This window comes from Pristis pectinata, chromosome 16 (assembly GCF_009764475.1).
Source record: "Pristis pectinata isolate sPriPec2 chromosome 16, sPriPec2.1.pri, whole genome shotgun sequence".
Classification (NCBI taxonomy): Eukaryota; Metazoa; Chordata; class Chondrichthyes; order Rhinopristiformes; family Pristidae; genus Pristis; species Pristis pectinata.
The window spans coordinates 31,043,239-31,065,489 of NC_067420.1; the positions used below are offsets into that span (position 1 = coordinate 31,043,239).

General features: G+C 36.9%; 1 protein-coding gene across 9 annotated transcripts in view; it reads left to right on the plus strand.

Annotated features, from left to right (window-relative positions):
* The window catches only part of LOC127578703 (disks large-associated protein 4-like), a 435,166-nt gene that overhangs the window by 409,601 nt on the left and 3,314 nt on the right, over nt 1-22,251 (plus strand). For 8 of the 9 annotated variants that reach the window (XM_052031016.1, XM_052031018.1, XM_052031017.1 and 5 more), the window contains 4 exons: nt 7,698-8,062; nt 10,461-10,552; nt 14,469-14,887; nt 17,065-17,156. In XM_052031016.1, the coding sequence (XP_051886976.1) occupies nt 7,698-8,062; nt 10,461-10,552; nt 14,469-14,887; nt 17,065-17,156 (968 nt within the window). Of the gene's footprint in view, nt 1-2,628; nt 2,683-7,697; nt 8,063-10,460; nt 10,553-14,468; nt 14,888-17,064; nt 17,157-22,251 lie in introns of all 9 variants that reach the window. The other variant, XM_052031024.1, reaches the window with a different exon arrangement.

Sequence of the window (22,251 nt, forward strand, 5' to 3'; positions counted from 1 at the left end):
GAAAATTGTAATATAAATGTTCTGAATTGCAATGATAATATTGATCGTCACTTTGCTAAAGATCCAGGCAATTTGCAACAGAATCATATGTTAGTACTTGTTGAAACATTAATTGTAATAGCAATCTAATATGTTTGGAACACACATTTTAAAATGCATTTCAAATGCTTCAGAGGAATTATGGATTCAGAAGAGTCAAATTTTGTTTGGTTTGGGGATAAGTAAAGAGGACTACTACAACGCTTTTATAATGGCCTGGACTTTGTGGTAAGCGACAAATGAATGGTGCCAGATATTTATTACCCATAACATTTTGCCCACAGACTTTCAATGAGCTGTTTAGAGAGGCCAACACGCTTATGGCATCCTCTTCGAATATCCAGTATTTGAGTAAATGGGACTAACAACAGTGTATTTCTTTAACAAATCAGATTGAAGAATTCTTAATGAGTACAGAGTTTGAAGTAGGAAGTGTAAATTAGAATATTAATTCGATGCCAATTAATGTAAAAAAAAAGTTTTTAAAAAAATGATAAGGAAAGAATGTTAGAATTGAAAAGTTGCTGGGTGGGGTGGTGGGGGAAGAATTTTAAACCTCCAACTGTAATTTAAAATCTTGAATAGTACTCTTGTGTTTGTAAAAGTTAATTTTCAGTGCTGGAGCAGTTGCTTGGCACCAAGGTGTAAATGCTGTTTAAAAATTTGCTTTCACTCCAATGGATACATTCTAACTTTTCGTGGCATTTCGTGGGTATCTTTTGGTTAAACTCCATTTCTCCCTTGTGTAATGGCAAAATACTTAGAGAGCAAAGCTTTGCAAAGAGCAGGGAAACTTGGACAGGAGCTTCCTTGTATCTCTTATCTGTACTTGTATGTATGACACTGGTGCCTGACTCCAGTTTGATCCTTGTGCCGTCTGTGTGGAGTTTGCATGTTTTCCCAACGACTGTGTGGTTTTCCCTGTGTGCATGGATTTCTGTTTTACTTGGCTACTGTAACTTGCGACTGGTACAGGTGGTTGGCAGGAGAGTTGGGGAGAAGTTGATGAGCAGGTGAGACAGATGGGTTGCAGGTAAATAAGTTGAAAGGGATTTGGAATGTTCGAAGAGCTGTCATAAATCTCAAAGAGCTGAATGGTCTCTGTCGCAAGAAGCAATGAGAAGTTGCTCTCCTGTTCTCTCCTTGATAACAGTGATGGTCTTAACTGTTACTGCAAAAGCTGAACCAATATTACATGAATGTAATATTTTTAAAATGTCAAGATGAATTGAGTTGAAGTTAAATTTTACATTGATAAACTGAATCTCTGTCCGTTTAGTAAATTTTAGTACTATTATGTTTAGATTACTTGATTCCTCCCTTCGTCTCCTCAGCTGCAGATGTTGACTCCTTGCTGGTATATGTTCTGGGAATGCTTGGTGCTGTCCAGAAATTCAGCAAAGTTACTATCATGTGTGAGACTTCTTGTTGGACTGTGTGTGACATTTGTGTTATGGGATGTAGGAAAGGAGTGAACTCAGCCATTGAGCCTTTTGTCCTCGCTTGACATCTTTAGATGTACACTTGCTAAAGAAGTTGCTTAATGGTAATCAGGAGAAGGAAAACTAATTGATTTTTCTGTCCTGACCCAAGAATACTAAGGACAATTATGTCAATTCTGTCATGCCTCAATTGTGATCAGCTGAAAAAGCATAATCTGGAAATGTAACCGGAATGTTTCTCATTGCTGGCTCAATAACAAGATTAATTTCCTTCACTAATGCTTATAAATTTTTAAACTATTTTTAAAAGTCTTAATCCAACGTGTTTTTTTAGCAACTTTTTCATCAAGAAATTGAGATAGATACAGATTACTGTAGAAGCTGGAGAGGCTAAGTACCAGGAATTGCTAATTATTAATTTGGGTTTTAAAAGTCTCAAAACTTTTAAGTGAAGGAAAGTCGGGGACATTGAGGGTTGTTCTTCCGTAGACTTCCATTGTTACTGCTAATGTGCAATGAAAAAGCTCTCTTCTGTATGCAAGTGTCTGCTCTTGAAGTGTTACAGTATGCTAGAACTAATGTGGCAAGGTGCGCAATGACGAACAGTGTAAACGTTTTACTGGTGAAGTATATGCTCATGACGCACCTGTTGTTCAACCTAGGCTTTTCTCCTCAGCCTTGAAACAACAATGATTTTTTAATAGTAGAATATGGATGTCCTTATCAGAAAGAAAGATTCACCTCAACTTTTGGATTCATTATCACTTAATATAGATTCAGTTTCAAAGGTGTTATCTTTATTTGCACCCTTGCCCACATTAGATGTGTAGTGTGCTATAGAAATAAATAGAGAATTGGCTTAAATACTTTGGGGAGTGGGGAGTTGAATCTTATTGGAAGAAGGTGCATTTTTTTTCATTCTATCCAATTCAATTGTATTAAGGCCAGATTTATAGCATTTGAAGTTTGTATTACCACAAAGAAATGCTGCAATTGAGAGTGTTAGGAAAGTTGACTCCATTTTTAGCTGCAGAGAATTTGAGCCAGTGAAGATTTCTTGTTCCAAGCCAAGGAATACTGGTGTGCCTTTCCAAATTATTCCCATCCCTGGAAATAGCTGCCTAAAAGATTTTCGTTTTACACACAGATAAAAACGTGGCTACAAACTTTGTGCTGAAGAGGAACTATTCTGAGTCTCCTGGTAAGATATACTGTGTGTCTGATGTACAGTGTAAAACATAGAAGAGCTTCTCAACCAATTTATTCTTGGCTGCAGGAATGCAGCAGGTGCATCATCTAATAATTGGGCTTTTGAATGTGAAGAATATGTTGCTTTTTGAACAAAAGTCTCAAGTCCCCTTGTCCTTTTTATCCACTTCTTCATCTTACTTAACTGTCTCTTTGATTTCTTAACTTGTATGCTCTCATTGTTGCATATATTTCATTCTATTCTTGCTGATCTATTTTCTTAAGTGATGCCCAGTTTACACTGGAAGCTTTATTCCAGTGCAGACTGTGCCAAAAATATTTTCAGTGTGAAGTGGTCATAACATCACAGTTGTGGTGTAACAATTGGCTTCCAATTAGAATGCTGGCAGTGTCGATGCCTTTTCACTGTACTACTGGAAGACCTGTAGGATTGGCCTATGATGTCTCTCGGAAACTGATTTGCATCATGATACGGGCACATAATGCAAATTTTGTTTCCGGGACTATTCTGTGCTTCTGCATGCAGTTTGTACTGTGCGTTGCGCTGCTGTGATCTGCTGATGAAATGGTTCTGCTTTATGCCTGGAGAAAATTGATTCAATTAAATTAATAAATGCAACTTCAGTAACAGGCAAACTTTTCTGCCATGAGTCAATCAGAAATTATTTGATCGTATTTGGTGTAATTTTGGACACTATTGTATAACATCATTCACCAAGCACCAGTTTCATTTCACTGTTTAATTAAAAATAAATGTGGTCTGAGAACCAAGCAAAATTTTAAAAGCATCTTAAGCAGAAACATGAAGATCATATTTTAATGTTTCCCACACGAAGTGCCCAAAAAGATGGCATTTCAAATTGAGAAAAATTCTGGAGTGTCTTGCTGGGTTCTGTCTATGGTTTGTGTGTGCAAGTACATCAATTATTTGTTTTTGAAACATATGTACACACAACTTTATATGCCTGTAATTTAAACTCATTTTCATAAGTGTTTCAGTGGCAATAAAAAAAGTGTTTATTTACTGTATCTACAATAACTGCTCTACTGAAATCTGTGGAATGTTTTCTAAAACTGCTGGTTTTCACATTGGGATAATTGGTATGTTTTCAATAAAATGTAATTCCGTGTTGCACAAGCTCTGTACAGCTTTATTTTATATGAAACTGAATTTTATGGTTTGTGTTGCATTTTTATTTTCAATATTTTATTCCAATAGCTTTTTTTTTGAAAAAACTGTTTTTGTTTTCAAGGTGATAATGTTCTGTGTTTCTGGTTGTATTGTCTGTCAGAAATTCAAAATGAAACTATTGTTGCTGTTTTTGTCACCATCCTATTTAAGCCCTAAAACTACACCAGTTTGAGGATAATACTTCTGCTGTTAGAGAATGCATCATAACTGCTGTACAACTTGATTGATACATGATGTATAAACATTTGTTAGCCATAATAGTTGGGAATTGTCATCTATACTGCAGTGACCTTTCTACTTTCATCTATGATGTGCTATTCTGGATTATAGTCACTAATTTAAGCCTTTCAACCCTAAGAGTCTATCCATCTATAAAGTTAGATGATGGTCATTTAGTACCACAATTCTTGGCCCTCCATCCTGGATTGATTTTTATTGTTTGATTAGATTATTGATCACAGATTTGGAAATTTCAGTTCACACCACGTCCACAGCTTTTTGATGAATGAGAATTCCAGTTTTCTGCTAGGTTTATTTTGTGCGAAAAATTGTTTTCTGGTTTACTACTGAATGGGGGCCCAGTTTTTAACTTTTATCTTGCACTGAAGAAATTGGGATAGACTGAGAGAAGTTATTATTAATGCTTTGGGAAAAATTGGGTTTTAAAGCAGGGAGGTCTTAGTACAATTGAACAGGAACTAGTGAGACCACATTTAGAGTACAGTGAACAGTTTTATCCTCTTTTTGAGGAAGGATACATTATCTTGGAGATAGTTCAGAGAAAGTTCACTTGGATGATCCTGGCTATGGAGGAGGGATTGTCTGAGGAAAGGATGAACAATTTGGGTCTCTGCTTATTGGCGTTTAGAAGAATGATGTGATCTTATTGAAACTTAAGATCCTTAGGGAGCCTGACAGGGTAAATGCCAGGATGTTTTTCTGTGTAAGAGAGACTATGGCCAGAGGACATCAATCCAGAATCAAGGGGGTGCCTATTTAAGGCTGAGATGAGGAAAATTTTCTTTAAAAGTGTTCACTGTTTTTGTAATTCCTTGTCCCAGAAAACTCTTCAGGCTGAATCCTTGGATATATTCAAAGCTGAGGTAGCTTTTTAATCAGTTGATGATTAAAGATGATGGAGAGAAGGTGGGGACAATGAAGTTGAGGGAAGTAGGAAAAGCCTACATCTTGGATGTTGGGCCAAGTTCAAGGGCCCAAATGGTCTTCTCCTATTTCTTATGGTCTTAGGAATAGAATGGACAGGATACCCATGAGAGTGTAATTGTTTCTTTTTGGAATTCCAGCTTTGCTTATTTGAATCTTAAGTGTGCAAAGTAGCAAATGAGATTGAGTAGTTTTGAGGAGGAACTTCTTGGAAATTCACACCAAAATACTGACAGTGACCTGGAAAGATGGCAGTCATTTATAGAACAGCACAGCACAGGAACAAGCCCTTTTGGCCCATGATGTTGTGCTGACCTAATTAAACAAGTAATTAAATGCCTAACTAAACTAATCCCTCCTGCCGACACAATGTCCATATCCCTTCATTCTCTGCACATTCATGGCCTATCTAAGAGTCTCTTAAATGCCTCTGTCATATTTTTCCTCCACTGCCACCCCTGGCAGCGCATTCCAGGCACCCACCACTGTCTGTGTAAAAAGTACTTTCTATGCCAATAATTCACTGTACCAACATGTGGCTTTCTGCTGAGTTTCTGGAGATAGATTGACTGGTGAGAGAAGCTATTCTTGTAAGTCATAGCCAGGTGCATTTGCAATTCCTGTAGGTTTAAAACCTAGCACTTGCTCATTAGTTCCATGAATGAACAGAGCACTTCAAAAATCACTTGTACATCCACGCATTATATACAATGCTTATGTGTAAATATTCCAACATGCAATTATTGGCTGAGAATTTTGAAGAAGCAGCCACCTATTAAGTGTAGTCAGTCCTGTAGATTATGGTTGTGTAGTATTTCCACTATATTAATCTGCTCTTTTTTTTGTTGTGAAAAGTAATTGATGAGTTATTTTCCTCTTGGATGTTGTCAACCATAGATGAGGCAAAACCAACCAGTTCCTTAACTGTGATCCTTCAGATTTTGTAGTGACCTTACTCTTTAGACAAGTAATTAAATATAATTGATACACCTTGAATTACACCCATATAAGTAACTGATTTAGCTTTGTGGTTTACATTATTTGGAACTGTCTGGTCAGACATCTCCCAACAGGATTGTTATCACATCCTGTAAAATAACCAGGCTGATTTGCATACAGTCCCTCTGAATAAGGAGACAAATCTTAAAATTAAGGGGTCATTCACTCTGAGAGTGCAAGGATTTATGGATTTGAATGAATATTATTTCCCCTAATATTGATTCGCTTTGAATTAAAAAAAACAGTGGCCTGTATGCAAGTACTATCAAAGAGAATTCTCTTGTAACAAATTTCATTGCTGACTTATATAACTTATATGTTCAAGGTTCAGGTGGTTAATACTGCTTGTGTGTTTTACTGTACCTGAAGTTTGATGGTCAAGATTATTTTCAATAAAAACCACAACAATTTCATTCATTCTGAAGGCCCAAGTTTTAGCTTTTGGAATTGTAGGAAACTGATTCAATCCTTGACCTTTTCTGCTGTTCATTTGGATCACGCCTGATCTGTTACTCAATTCTGTTTAGCCAAATTTTCTTCACAAGCTTAACAAAAATACAATGGTTTGTATCAATAAAAATTTAAATTGACCAAATATCCACAGTCACTGGAAGTGAGGACTCCAGATTCTTAGTACGCTTTGTGTAGAAGAAAGTGCTGCCTGATAAGCTTTAAATGGTCTACCTCTAATTTTAGCGATGATAATCCTTATACTTGTTCAACTACCAGTGGAAGTAGTTCATTTGTATTTGTACTGTCATAGTTGTTTTATTATTTAGAATGCTTTGATTAGATCAATTATCAAACTTGTAAACTCAAGACGGTAGAATTCAAGTTCAGGCAATCTGTATTTTGAATTTAAGCCCATTGTAGTCCTGGTTTTATTCAAAGGAATCTGTGTTATACCCCAACCAAAGCCTATTTTTGTAGGCCAAATTCCATTAATCATTTTAATTGTTTTTGTACCTATACACTAACCATTAGTGATTAGTGTACCTTGACCCTCAAATCCTTTTACTCTTGCACATCCTTTAGTCTCTCCCTATTTCAATATGAACTCTTACCTACTCCAAAGAGAGTGGATCCCTTACCACCCCCCCACCCTTCGCATAAAACACCTGTCGTGCCTCCACAAAATCTGATTCTGATATGGTCCTGAAGCAGGGCTTCAACCTGAAACGTCAACTTAAACCTTTTGCCTCCACAGATGCTGCTTGACTTGCTGAGTTCTTCCAGCATTATGTTCTTTGTTCCCGTTTCCAGCATCTGCAGTCTCTTTTGTCTTCCGACTACGAAATCTACCTATCACCTTTTTTTTTGCTTAGTTATGTGTTAACTTGTTTGTTCCTTTTTTGATTCTCCTTTCTACTTAATGTGCCTTCAAAATAGAAATTATCTGTAAACTTAGACATTCATTTTCATTTCCCTCCAGTTAAAGAGCATTGCCCTTTCTGTCTGACTTCTTAACAAATTACAAACTCATTATACATTACCTGCATTTTTCTGTATGTTGTTCCAATTCAAAATATACCACCATTTAGAAATAAATGAGAAGACATGAGATTCTCCAGAAGAATAATTACTTGTTTAGTGATATGCCATTATAAAATTCTGTTAAATTTTTTCTTTTGTTTCCCCTCTTCACTTTCTAGTGTCATCGTGTATAACCACTTATAAGAAGACTCCTCCACCAGTTCCACCGCGAACCACATCTAAACCATTTATTTCAGTTACAGTCCAGAGCAGTACAGAATCGGCACAAGACACATACCTTGACAATCAGGACCACAAGAGTGACATCAACAGTCAATCTGGTCTCAGCAATTCTTCAGACAGCTTGGATAGTGCCAGAGCTCTGAACAGTACTAAAACAGGAAGTGTCAGTGCTCCGGTTCGTGAACAGTCAGAGAGCCAACATCGAAATGCTACAGTGACAACTGAAAAGGGATCACTCATCAGTGAGGATCCAAAGTTGGAAACTCCCCCAAAAAGAAAGCTTTCTTCTATTGGAATACAGGTAATTCCTGATGGATATTTTGCAGGTTAGAACTGCAGTACTGGATTTCTTTCTGCATGTTCAGAATGGTGTTTTCAAGCTGTGCACTAAGCAGCTAAACCAAGTAAATAAGTAATAAAAAGAGAAAATGCTGAAGCATTCAGCATATCAGGAAACAGAGTTAAAGACCTTTCATTAGAACTAGGAAGGAGAGAAGTTAAGTTGCAGAGAGAGTAGGGGGAGGGATGAAGTCGGGGAACTTTGTCCTATCAATCCCTCTTGTTACCTGATCTGCAAAGAAAATGCTGGCAACGCTGTTTTATTTCATATTTTCCTATCTTCAAGTAAATGGGTGGTTAGCAATATAATTTACAGTGCAAGACATTCTTGATTTAAATTCTTTCAGATATATAGCCCTCGTACATGCCTGTTCCTGTACTTGTCTGCCACAAATGTTACATTACAGGCATTTAAACTATTTCTTGTATAATTTTAGTTTCTCTGAGAAGGACATTGTGGAAACCACAAAGTATAAAATGTCAAGGCATTTTATTTCTGTTTGATGTTTATTCTAGTTTTTTTACTCTTTCGATAACAGCTGTTTCTTAGGAATGTATATTAAGTTAATATTTTTATTACTTGTTTAAATGGGTGAATCTACTTATTCTTGACATAAGTTATTATGTAGAAAGTATCTCAAGCCAACGCATCCCCATGCAGATTTTCGAGCTTTCATTGTTTGAGTGCTTCCTTCCTGCCTGGGTGTACAAGACACTCTTGCTGCTCCATTTCTGCCACAGTGTCTTTTTTTTTGTTTCTAATCCCATATCCAGTCTTGAATTCCCCATTGGTGCCAGGATTGAAGATTTTGGCCTTGTTAATGTGAGTTCAAAAATTTGAATACAGTTTGAAAACTTCAATAAATTAATTGGAAAAACCTGAGGTACCATTTAGATGTTTGATTCTGGTTATTAATTGCAAAGAGCCAAATATACAAGAAATCACTCTCATCTTTAGCACCAGGCCAGTAATATCACTCTTCTCTGAACAAGAACCTGTATCTTTATGGAATGTTGTCAAGTTTAGACTCAGGGAACCAGATGGTACTTTGTTTTAGTAGAGTAATAATGCTGCTGTTTGATCAGTACAAAGAGGTTATAGATGTGCATCAATGTAAAAATTGGCACTATGATAAGTACATAAATGTCCTATGGTGACTTGATTTAAAAATAAAGGTCTCTTGGTAAATTTGAATTATAATGTGTAATTTAACCGGAATTTGACTCCAAACAGACTTGTCCTACAACATACGTTTTCAGCGTCCATTTACTTGAAGATCGGCAATCTGAGATAAAACAGTATTGTAAGCATTTTCTTCGCAGATCAGTTCAAACAGCATGTTGATTTTAATTGATGCACGTTGATTATTTTTGCAGGGTTTCCCATTCAAGTTGTTTGCCTTTGGTGTTAATTATCTTTTGTGCCAAAGATCTCAGTATACCAAAATTTATTTCCTGCTGGTCTTAAAAGAACAATATAGAGCAAATCTTATTATTTTCAGCATCCATCTTTTTTCTTGCATTTTTCCTTCCTTATTTGCCTTCCATACTAACTACCAAGTAAGAGCAATGGGGCATTTTTTTTAAACCTATTATCTTTTGAGAAGCTATGCAGTCCAAATGATCTCTGTTCTTTCTTATCCTCACTCTCAAATCTTTACCTGGCCTCTAGTTTTCATTATGGTCGTGAAAGGTAGTGCTTCAAAAGAATCTTTTATTGGCAACAATTGTACACCATGCAAATTTTGTCTGTTTATTTTCCCACAGTATTGTAAGTATGCATTATTTTTAACTATACCTGCATCATAATTATCCAAATATAAGCTTCCAAGAAGCGGCTATTGAAATCAGATGCTGGAAATCTGAAATAAAAGATGAAAATGCTGGAAACATTCAGCCAATTGGGGCAACATGTGGGGGAAGGGAAACAAAGTTAACGTTTCAGGTTGAAGACAAAGGGTTATCAAAAGCAGTTCAGACAAGGGGTCTTCAGTCTGACACACAAAATCTGTTTCTCTTTTCACATATGCTGTATCTCCTGTTGAATGTTTGTAGCATTATTATTAAAGTAGGTATTGAATGTTGTGCTTTTTTTGTCATGCTACTCTCTGCCAGCATTGTTCACTGTTAATAATTCTATTTTAACTGTGCAAATCTAGTTATTCTAACAGGATCTACGTAGTAAAAAATAACAACTGTGATATTTGTCTATAAAAATCCAAACAAAAATATTGATACAAAGAGATCCTCAATTATTACAAAATTACATTGTTCTAATACATAGAACATAATTGTAGGAAAAATGGAATGGACAAATGTTGACTGTTGTTCGTCATTCACATATAGTAATTTTTTTTTAGGTTGACTGTTCCCCGAACTTAATTAAAGAACAAGATTCTCAACTGATCAACAAGTTCCAGTCCATTGGAATACAAGTGGAAGACGAGTGGCAGTGAGTGAAATCTGTTCATCTAAATGAATTGATTTAACATTTTTTTAAAATCTCCACTGTTTCTGCACTTTCTACCTCTCTTCCCGATTGACCTACTGTCATTGGACCTCTGCTTGCACTGTGCAGTAGTCTAGAAATATTCTGTTTATACATGTTTGAGAATGCATTTTTTTTCTTTTTGTTTCTGCTATTATAAATTTGCTTTATAAGGTATCCATGTAAAGTGATTGTATTAGGACTGAAAGTTTAAAGTCATAATTAATGTTCATTGCCTTGTTGCATAACACAGTAAAGTTGTAAAAATTACACACTTTCAGAAATTTACAGTTATAAATTCAGTTATTTACACATGCTGTTGGATTTTTGACAATGTTGCTTGCCTTCCAAGACAACAGATGGTTTCTATGAAAACTACAGCGTATTTAACTTGGCCTTTCTAACTCCCCTTCTAGTAGCTTTTTTCATTTTCTTCCCACAACAGAAAAGGAAGCCATTTGGCTCATCGAGTCTGTGCCAGCTGTCAGAACATTTGCGTCAATCCTATTCCCCTACTCATTACCTTGTATCCTATTCATTTTCATCACCTTCCTTCTGATTATTCTGCCACCTACCTCCAGTAGGGGTAGTTTAAAGTAGCCAATTATCCTCCCTAGCAGCACATCTTTAAAGTGGGTGAAAACCTGAGCATCCAGGGGAAACCCATGCAGAATGTGCAAACTGTACAGAGATGGCACTCTTGGTCAGGCCCGAACCCAGACCTATGGAGCTGTGCAGCACAATACTAACAGCTGTGCCACTCAGCTACTTTGCAAGTGCTATCAAAAATAAGAAAATGAAAAGGTAACCACAAGGATAGATGAAATTAAGTGGTTCAGAGTGGAACAACTTTCAAGTTTCGAGTCTTATTCTATCACAACTTCTTAAAAAATTAGTTGACTGAAACATAAAACTTTGGGCCAAATTCCCAGCAAGATTTTATGGTATTAAAATTCAGCATGTGACAAGATGAATGGTCCTAGTTCATTGACATTTGCTCTGTCATTTCACTTTCATCAGGCTGTGAGCTATGTGCTGCAACCCACATCAATCAACCTGAGGAATGGGAAGCGTAATAACTCTTCTCTGCCCCAGTAATTTCACTTTGGAGTAAACCTTGCAGGAAGAATGCACCTGTTGGTATTGAGTGTGCTTATAATCTGCACAAGCATTGAGTAGTATGACTATTTTGTTGAAAGACCAGGTTGAAAGCTATCTTTGGAACAGTATTAACATGAGCTTCTGATTTCAATGTTTGCCCCATCTTCATATCAAAATAAGATATTGTTATCTCATAGATTGGAAAAGTGTGTGAATTTTAAACTCCACTTAAGTGCTTCCGTTATACCTTGTGTGATTTTTCATAAGGTTCTTAATAAAATACCTCCACCATATTTTAAATCCTGCAAAGCCCTGGATGAATCCTCCACTCAAGACATGAGTAAGTGAATTATAGTTTGGATCTCCATGTATTACTATCTGACATGGTTTATCTGACAAAGTTTCATGCGGTGCCATGCACAGAAAATTCCTCTTGAAGCTACGTGCTGCACAAATACCTGAACTTATTAACTTATTGCAAAAATCCTGATGTTCTTGATCCGTCAGATACTTTCGTAGATTGAAACCTGGCTTTAACTAGGTTCTTTATAGAGTCCCATTGCCGTTTTCTTTGTTTGAATTTGGTTGTGAAGGCTGAAAGCATTATTTTGCTTTGCTCCTTTGTTTTGTGTCAATGATACCCCCCCCGTTGCTCAAGTAACTGAATCTATACTGTTGTTCTATATGGACCCCATGTACAGTGGCTCTCTGCATGATCAAATGACACTGTTAAGAGAGCCATTTACTGACCCAATTAAGATGTAATCGTGACATGGCTTCCCTTGCACTTGAGAAAATGGTAATTTGTGTAACATTGAACATTCTGAGATTGGAGATTTTCCTTTTTACCTACCATCCCTTTATGCATGGCATTGGAGGTAGCGTCAGCTGAATAAGCCCCATCGACCCAAGTTTGATTCTGACATTTGGTTCTGTATGTGCGGAGTTTGTATGTACTCTGTAACTACATGGGTTTCTCCTGCGTGTTCTGAGAAGGTGGGGGGGAATGGTATTCTTCCTATATCCCAAAAATATGCTGACTGTTAGGCTATTTGCCCATATTAAATTAAGCCTTGTGTAAGTGGATGGTAGAAGTTTCAGGGGAGTGTTAATGGGCATGTGTGGGAGAATAGTTTACAGGTCTAATAATTGAGGGAATGTGTTTGAGAGCCAGCATAAATTTAGTGGGCTGAATGGCCTTTTGTGTTGTAAGGAAATACAAAATATGAAATAATATCTATTGTTTCTTATAAGGGTATGACAAAGTCAACTTGTACTTACCGAGAAACAGCGTGAAATATTGGATTGGTAAATCCTAGTAGAAGTATTAAGGGATTTAGCATTGTGAAAGTAGACAAATAACCAAGCCTGGATGAACTAAATGCTAGACTATGAAAAGCAGTAAGGAAGGAAATAATGGAGGCACTGCCCATTAATTTTCAATTCTCCATTTCTACAGGAGGATGCCAATATTGTACTGTTGTTTAAAAAAGGAAGGATTCATCTTTGAAGTGCCAGCCAGTTGGTTGAATTTCAGTGGTGGGCAAACTTATTGAATCAACTGAGGAAAAGAAGAAATTTTCACTTAGATTAATCAAGGGCAATGAGCATGGATTTGTTAAAGGATGGTCATGTTTGACGAACTTGATTGAGTCTTTAGGGGTAACAAGGAGGGACAATGAGAGATGCTTTTGATGTTGTCTACATGGATTTTAGCACTGTTTTTGACAAGGTCTCAGGTGACAGACTTGTCTTAAAAGTAAAAACCAATCAGGTCCAAGGGAGAGTGGCAAATTAGATCCAAAATTGTTTGTGGCAGGAAGCACAACATAATGGTGCCACAGGGATATTTATGACAGGAATGCTGGTTTCATTGGGGTTCCTTAGGGCTTGGTGCTCAGTGTTTTGCTCTGTAGAAGTACTTATTAATACTTTAGACTTAGAGTAGTACAGCATGGAAATGGGCTCTTTGGCCCAATATATCCATGCCCTGTGGTTGACTGTGGTTTAGATTGCGGGATGGTCTGAACATTCGGGCAGAAAAGTGGCAAATGGAATTTAATCTGGGGGAGCTGATGCATTTGGGAAGATGTGACAGTGCAGTGAAATAGACAGTAAGTCAGCGAATACTGAGGTGTGTGTAGGAACAGAAGGACCTTCGAAGCCATGGATCCTTAAAGGTAGTGGGACAGGTCAAGAAGATGGTTAATAAGTGGTGCTTTCCTTTATTAGCCAAAGTATGGAACGAAAGAACAGATAACAGAATGCCAGCAGAACTCAGCTGGTCAAGCTTTTAAGCAATTTTAAAGTGATTAGTAGAAGGACTGGAGGGAATTGAGGAAAATTTCATCCAGAGAGCCATAGGGCTTTGGAACACACTGCCTAGGAGATTGGTAGAGCAGAAGCCATCGCCACGTTGTGTTGGATGTGTACCTAAAGATCCTTGGTCTGGAGGGAAGTTGGGATTGGGCTGAGTACCTCCTTATAAACTGGTATGAACATGATGGGCCAAATGGCCCCTTTTTTTGTGGAGTGGCTTTTCTGTTATTTTGAGGGTTAAAGAAAATACTAATGCAGACCCTTGTAGTGATATCTGTGTATTTTATGATGAGTAAGTACATCTGCTTATGGTATCCTTGTATCTTTGGGTGATATTTCATAGTGATTATAACACTTTTTTCCAGTCATTTGCCTGCGAAATTAACTTGCATTTCAGCTTGTAGGTGGCTCATTAAAAGGAGTAGCTCGGTAATTCTAAACTTTTGTCTCCTTAAAACAGTTTAAGCCGCTCCAGCAGCATGACGTCAAAACAAGAAACTGACTCTGATACACAGGAATGTAGTAATTTTACTGCTGGATCCCAGGACAAAAGCAATCAATTTTCTGATTCAACCCAGCATCATAATGTCTCAAACACCGAACCTCCTGTACGGCAGCATGCGAAAGGCTCCCAGACAAAAAATAAAGCTTTTGCTTATAGTGATAACTTAGACCCAGCCCTAGATCCATCCTCTTTACCACCGCCAGAACCGTGGTTAGAATCTGCTAACAATCTCCCCGTCGAACCAGTTCATGCTGCTTCATGTCGTCGGGATGGCTACTGGTTCTTGAAACTGTTGCAAGCAGAGAAAGAAAGAATGGAAGGATGGTGCCATCAAATGGAGAAAGAAACCAAAGAAAATAATCTATCTGAAGAAGGTACAATAAAACAAAAATATTATTTTCCCTCCATTATTAGAATTCACTTCAGGTCCTTGGTTTGTTTTAAAATTAAATAAAACTGGAAGTATGGTCTTGATCTCATTCTATTCTATAACTTCTTTGTCATCTCTTTGATGCCCTTTTAAGTTTTTGTTTTAAACAAGGAAAATGGTAAGGGGAAGAGGACGTGGGGCTTGACTGAGGGAAAGTTTCTCCTATCCCAAGGTGCAGTAATCAAGGAGCATATAAATCATATGAATAAAACATCCTGCTAAGCATGTTTCTCAATTAGATCAAGCAAAGACCACTTTGGAATGAGCATTTAAGGTGGTTCTATACTTGTGCATGCCTGGACAAGATGCTTTCACTGCAAATTTTTGATAACTAAGGTTCTGAGATGGAGAGGAATGAGCCCTTGTCTCTAACCTCTGAAATTTGACAGTTGGTCTTCCCCTCAAACTATTTGTCCTCTGGTCAGTTACCAGGCCTAATTACACTTCATGGCAGAGTTAAGTAAATAAATAACCTGCCAAAGACCATATTTTATATATAAATATCATTTCCCCAGTGCTTAGCCAGCCTTCTCTAATGCATATCTGTATGATACAGATGAGCAAGGTATGATTAAATTGGCTTACGAGCACTAGAAGCGACCAGAGCTATCATTATTGGTCTGTAAAGTGAGCTGCCAGCTCTTTCTCCCCTCTTTTCCTTGGGACTTAGGATGAGACACTGCCTCTCTTGCTGTATATATCTATTGACATTCTCTGACAGAGTATGACTGTAAAGTAAATACTTGTATAATTTATTGAATGATGGTCTATGTTTATACAACTGTAACATGGCAGGGTGTGCACTTATAGGAGAAAAGGAGATATGGCTTAAATCAGAATTTTTCATCCTAACTGTTAGACTTTTGTGAATCCTACTGACTGTCTGATCTGTGTATTTAAATGCTTATTGCAAATGTCACTACTAAATTTAAAAAAAACACCAGTTGGTAAATCTGCTTAAGTATGTTTGGCCTTTATTCAGTGGGGAATGCAGTTGGTCTTTTCATCAAAATGCTTTTGGCTCGTTTCACAAATAACTACCTAAAATAATTTTCGTAAAGCCTGATTTTCTTTTCTGAAGATGTACAGTTTGTAATTTGTTTCTTTTTTGGTATGTTATATCAGTCTTACAAAGTGAATATTTACACTGATGTGGTAACAACAAAATTGGAAATTTAGGCTCTTTTCGTAAATTCTATATTTTAAGAATCTATATTTTAAATATAGATATAGTTAAATATAGATATATAGATAAATTATATATTTTAAAATCTATCTTTTAAAATATATATTTTGTCAATTGAAATATCTTAAAGAACTTAATTTTCTCACTGCATAAAGTACAAGAGTGTATATATTTTCCATATTCATGTACTGGCACTGTAAGCTTGAATCCAGAATTTTGTAAATAAATGCACGTTAGATTTTATCCCCCCTCCAAATAATTAAGTATTCTTCAGAGTAATTGATATTAGACAGTAATTTCAAAAAATTTAGATATAGTTAGTCATAATTATACACTTGTCAAGAAGATAATTCCCAGATGGCGTTGATGTAGTACTGGCAATGTTATTTCAGTGCTGATGTATTGTTGTTTGCTTACTCTTATACTATACCATTAAACATTATTTGGTTCAGCTGACTTACAACTCTGTTCACTTTCTCTAGAAGGAAGCTGGATCAGTGTCACCTCTATCCTTGAAGTAGGTGATGCCTTCAGGGTCTTAAGCATAGGGCGCAGAACTTCTAGCTGGAGAAATGAAGAGTATTTCTGGAACTACTCTAGCTGTTTTCATCCTCTTAACACGTTGCAGGAAGTGACAGGAAGATATTTAGTATTTTAATGTATATTTGAAAGGAACGTAACAGGAAGCTATGTAGAATAGAAGGTAGGTAGAACAACAGAATTTGGTGACTGGTCTTCAGATGTTGAAAGGGAACAAGTAGGTGGCTTCAAGTGAGGGTGTTACATTAATTTTCATTCTTTGATTTAGTTGTTGATTTTCTGCCTTGAACTTTGTGCAGAGTTTTCTTTTATCTCATCTGATTTAAAAAAAATATTTTGATATGATTCAGAATATAGTTTGCTTTGCAAATGGAAAATCACTTTTTTCCCTTCAGTCCTAGGAAAAATCCGAAGTGCAGTGGGAAGTGCACAGCTTTTGATGTCTCAGAAATTACAGCAGTTCCACGGTCTCTGCGAGCAGAATCTGGTATATACATCTTACTTATCATGAATAAGTTAATGGTAATAACTGGCATGTTTTCTAATTGCCAAGCATAGGATAGAGTGCCTAATGGTCTGACAGTTACAATATTTACTTTAGAAGGTGTTATCAGCAATGGCATGTTCTAAACTTTTATATTTGTGATGGATGTTCCTGTGCATAAATTCCATTTCTTATATTCCACACCAAGTAGGAAAATTTATGTTCTTTGTTAAATTAACTAATCTTATCTGAAAGCCGAGGGAATTTCTCCTCTATCACCCCCAAGACAAAAATGAGGGTAAATGGGCATGGATTCTCATTTTAATTGCCACTTGGATATTGAATATGTAGTTTGTAGGGTGATCTGAATGGGATTTTCTTTCCTATTGAAGAAGAGCCCATTGACAATTTCTCTATGGCCACTTGAATGACAATTCCTATATGGCCCATTGAACAAGTCACAAAACTTAAACTCTTCTGGAAGCATTCCAATTTTAATATCGCCTTCTGGAGAGCAAGTGAGGAAATCGCTGCTGGTGTATGCAGAATTACTTGTGACATTTCGTTTCTTTCTCTGAGAATGGTATTGTCAGCTTCTCCTAGTTTATACAGTATATCATAGGGTTATTGTTTGTTTTGGTTAATGGATCATTTAAAAATAAATTTCCTCCATATCTTGTGCATAATGCTGCTTCACTGCCCCAGAAAGTTTGTCTTATTTATTACAATTAGTATCAAGTTGGAGAAATTCAAGCAGGAAATTGTGGGGAAGGTGTTTGATTGTCAGAACAACAAGAACTTAGATGAGGTTGGTAAGGACAGTGGTTGCTTTATTTTGTTTTAGATAGGTAATTCTAAAGTAGAGCAGAAAGTATCTGAAGAGAGGGAACCATTTACAGCATCGGTAATCATGGATCTTGCAAGGAAATTTGATGGTTCTTTGTATAGTGAGAAAGAGATCAAGGGAGCAGAAAATGAGTTTCATGGATGAGCTCGATGAGGGCCTGAGGGAAACTACAGTAAGAAAAGTAATTCTCTGGTTACAACTGGGTGGATAAGAAGGGAACAACCCAGTTGGATCAGTGGTATTTGAGGAAGATGGTGCTGTCAACTATTGAAGCCAGCAGATGAGAAGGAATAGATTTATCTCAACCACATTGAATTTCATTAGTGACTTTGACAGCTGTTTTGGTACAATGGCGGAACCAAAAGCTGGATTTAAAGGATTCAAGAGAGGAAAGATAGGCAAAAAGCAGAAGCAATCAGAATCTAATTTTGGCATCATATTCAATAAATTGTTGAGCTTCTATCAGTTCCTATAACATTGGTGTATTCTGAAGTTATGGAACTTGCTGAAGAAACCAAGTTATTAATAGAAATTATTGGGCATACATGTCTGCCTAACATTTAAAACTGTTATATTTTAAATGTACCAGAATTGAACTTTGACAAGTCTATTTCTATGTATATTAAATGGCATTGGGAAAAATACAAATATTGAATTGTGTAGGTAATTCTTTTAAGTAAATTAGCTGCCACTTTAAGTTTATGATTTCATTGGGTTTGTGATCAATGTGAGAACTGACCTTGGGCCAGGACTGGGCTGATTGCCCCCCTTTGCGATGGTTCTTTTCTGTAGTTTGATAAGATTGTAGCTCATCTCTGATGTGATCTGTATCTAACTCCATGAGCTGCCTTTGCCTCCCAATTCCTTCATAGCTTTAGTTAACAAAAGCATATCAGTGTTAATAGAAAATGAAAATTAATAATTAAAGTTGAGAAAAAGCAAAGATTGTAAAGAACAAAGGAAATGTGTGAGTTTGGGTGAAGACACAGACTGAGTAACACAAATGGTTGGTGGTGCCAGGTGAGGGAGGGTGCTGGGGGCTTGTTAACTGCAGCTGACTTGTCTAAAGCAGATCTTTAGAGAGGAAATAAGGAGGAATTCTTTTTGCTCTGAGGGTGGAGTTTGAAATGCACTGCCTGAGAGGGTAATGGAGGCAGCAACTAATAATATTTAAATATCTAGACAAGCACTTGAATTACCAAGTGCTTGTAAAAAGGATTAATGTAGATGGGTACGAAGATCGCCATGGACAGGATGGGCTGGTATCTGTGCTGTATGACTATAATATCTCCTTTTCTGTCTGGGTCTGTTGCAGCCTTGAATTCTCCAACTTTAAGTAACCCATTCGTTCTTTCTCTATCAGAACTGGCCATTTCAGCCTCGTTATTTTGCCTTAGTTTTTTGCTATTGTCTGGCCTGCTGGGTTTATGCCACAGTCTTTCATTAGCAACTCATAGTCCAGACAAAAAAGCTTAATCTGATTTCAACTGCTACTTAACTGCCACATTAGGTTATTTGGTCTCACCCTATCAGAGATGATCCTTCTGTTCCACTCATCTCTCAACTCCTTTCTCTGCAACCTTAAAACTAACCTGTTTTCTCTCTCCCAGTTCTGACCTTAAAGTTTTTAAGTTTCTATCTCCACAGATGATGCCTGACCTACTGAGTATTTCCAACATTTTCTGTTGGTAAATTCAATTGTTGTTGTGGTATTGTTGAACTCATTGTTGTAACGTGCCAAGTCAGCTTTGCTGAAAGAATGCAAGTGGCCAAAGACAGAGGTCTGAGTGGGTGTGGGATGGAGAGTTGAAATGAAGTTTAACCCTTACAGACTGAAGGAAAATATTTCCGGAAAGTAGTTGCCCAATCTGTGTTTTCACCAATGTAGAGAAGGCCACATTGTAAGCACTGAATGCAGTAGACCCAAACTGAAAGAAGCACAAGTGAATTGTTGCTTCGCCTGGAAGAAATGTTTGGGTCCCAGAATGGTGGGAAGGGAAGAGTTAGAAGGGTCAGTGTTGCATCTCTTGCAGTTGCATGGGAAGGTACGTGAGAAGGGGAATGAATGTTGAAGATGGAAGTGTATGCCAGGAAGTTGTGGAGGGAACAGTCCCTCTTGGAATGGTGAAAGGGATAGGGATGATATCTGGTGGTGGCATCTCATTGATAGTAGTGAAAATTAAAAATGCTGAGCCATTGAATGTGGAGGCTTGTGTGGTGTAGGGTGATGACAAGGGGGTTCCAATCCTTATTCTGAATGGTAGGAGAGGGGATGAGAGAAATGTGAATGGAATACAACTTTGCATGGTATAAACTCCTCCTCAGTTGATCCTTAGACTTCAAATACCAGTATTTGATGTCTACACTTCACTTCCTCCAAAGCAAATATACTTTTCCAAAGTTATAGTGCCTGGTGGTGTCCACAGTATTCTAGTTGTGATGTAACCATGTCCAACTTTGTCCACCTGCAGGATAACTTGCTCCCGTGTTTATTTTAGTCACAGATATAAAGTCTGGCATTCCATTACCCTTGGATTATTTTCTATACCTGCCGAAGACTGTACAGTTTCCTTTTCGTCTCATCTGTTAAGTTTTCACCATTTAGGTTTACTGTTTTATCATTTTTGGGGTCCAAGTGGATGACATCACATTTGCTTACATTAAGAACATGAAGATCCAGTTTTCTTTATTCACTTAATATAATAAAATCTATCTGTTGATGATCTCCAAATGTAAACAGCAGAGAGATTTTTCTTTCCTGAATTTTCTGTTTTGAATGCAAAAATTAGTTTTTTTTTACAGGAGTCTCTAATAAATCTTACTTTAATGGTCCTTCATTGTCATGTTTAGAGACTAGGTTCCCCCTTCAATTGGCATGTCTTATTCTTGCCAGTCTAACAGCTGAATATTTGCTCTATTTCCTTTAATTACTTCTAAATTAATGAGGTTTGAGTCTATTGCTGTTTTTCAGAATTCCTCTTTGAATTTTGGATTCATAGCTAGAAACCCTTTCTTTGTATCTTGTACTTTTTTTCCTGGAAGTATTGAATATTCCAGGTAAATCTTTGGAAGGAGGTTCCATCAGTTCAAAAATATGATGTTTGATGGATGTTAATGGTTTTCTTTGTCATGTTACACACGGTCAACGGAACCAAATTGTTGTGTCCATCAAGAGAGGCTCCAGCAATGTTAATTATATTTCCATAACCAAAGAGAATCCAGCATTTTTATTTACACACACAGGAATATGTCATGAAATCAATGTGCAATATCTAATATTTAGTAAATGAACAAGCACAAGAAAAAGAAAGCATCCTGAGGGTCAAAGGCAGAATTATCAGGTAGTGACGATGACCAATATAGATTTGATAAGCTGATTGCCCTTCAGTGCTCTGCAATGCCATGTGTTTGGTACTCTGGTGAACGAGGCTCACTATTCCTAAGATGATTAAAACTAAGTCTGAGCAATAGAACAACTGAGACTGAACTGTTTCTCATTCCTGCAGTGAACGATGTCTCATTACATTTATGCTTTTCTTTACCTTTTTAAAATGTAAAGCTGCATCCAGTGACCTGTTTTAAGTATATTAGGTGACCCCTACAGGACACTTACTGTACTTCAGCTTCACTCACTATTGTTCCAGCTAGCTTCTGGAAATATGTAAATAGCTAGATCCCTCTACTTCCAAGATGGGCCCTGCTTGATGATATTTCTCTGGAGGATATTAGATTAGTCAGATTAGATGTTTCTGTAGTTACACTAATTCATTCATCATGAGAAATTCATTATAAGCCATTTTTGCTAACCTTTGGGGATTTTTGCCGAGTGCAAGGTATTTTCTGTTGTTACATTGCAAATGCTTTGAGTTTGTTTTGATATGGGTAAAGCAGCCCTGCTCTGTCATTTTAGCAGTTCTAATTTTTAAAAAAACTGAATACTATTTCTGTGGAGGATTGATTGCTCTGCAAACTGTGGAAGAAGAGGAATTTTAAACAATTGTTAATTTTACCTGTGGGATTGATTGGATTGCCCATTATACATGATCACTTGAAATACAATTTCTCAATTCAAATCAAAAGGCTTCTGAGCAAATTTGATTGCTGTATGAGCAAAGTAAATGAAACCAGGCACTACAGCAGCACTAGCACTTCGACAAATTCCTGAGTCTGCAAATCTGATCTGGGTTAGAAAGATCAGGATGGATTCCCTGCATATTTTCTGGAAACATGGTGATAGTAATGTCTCCACTG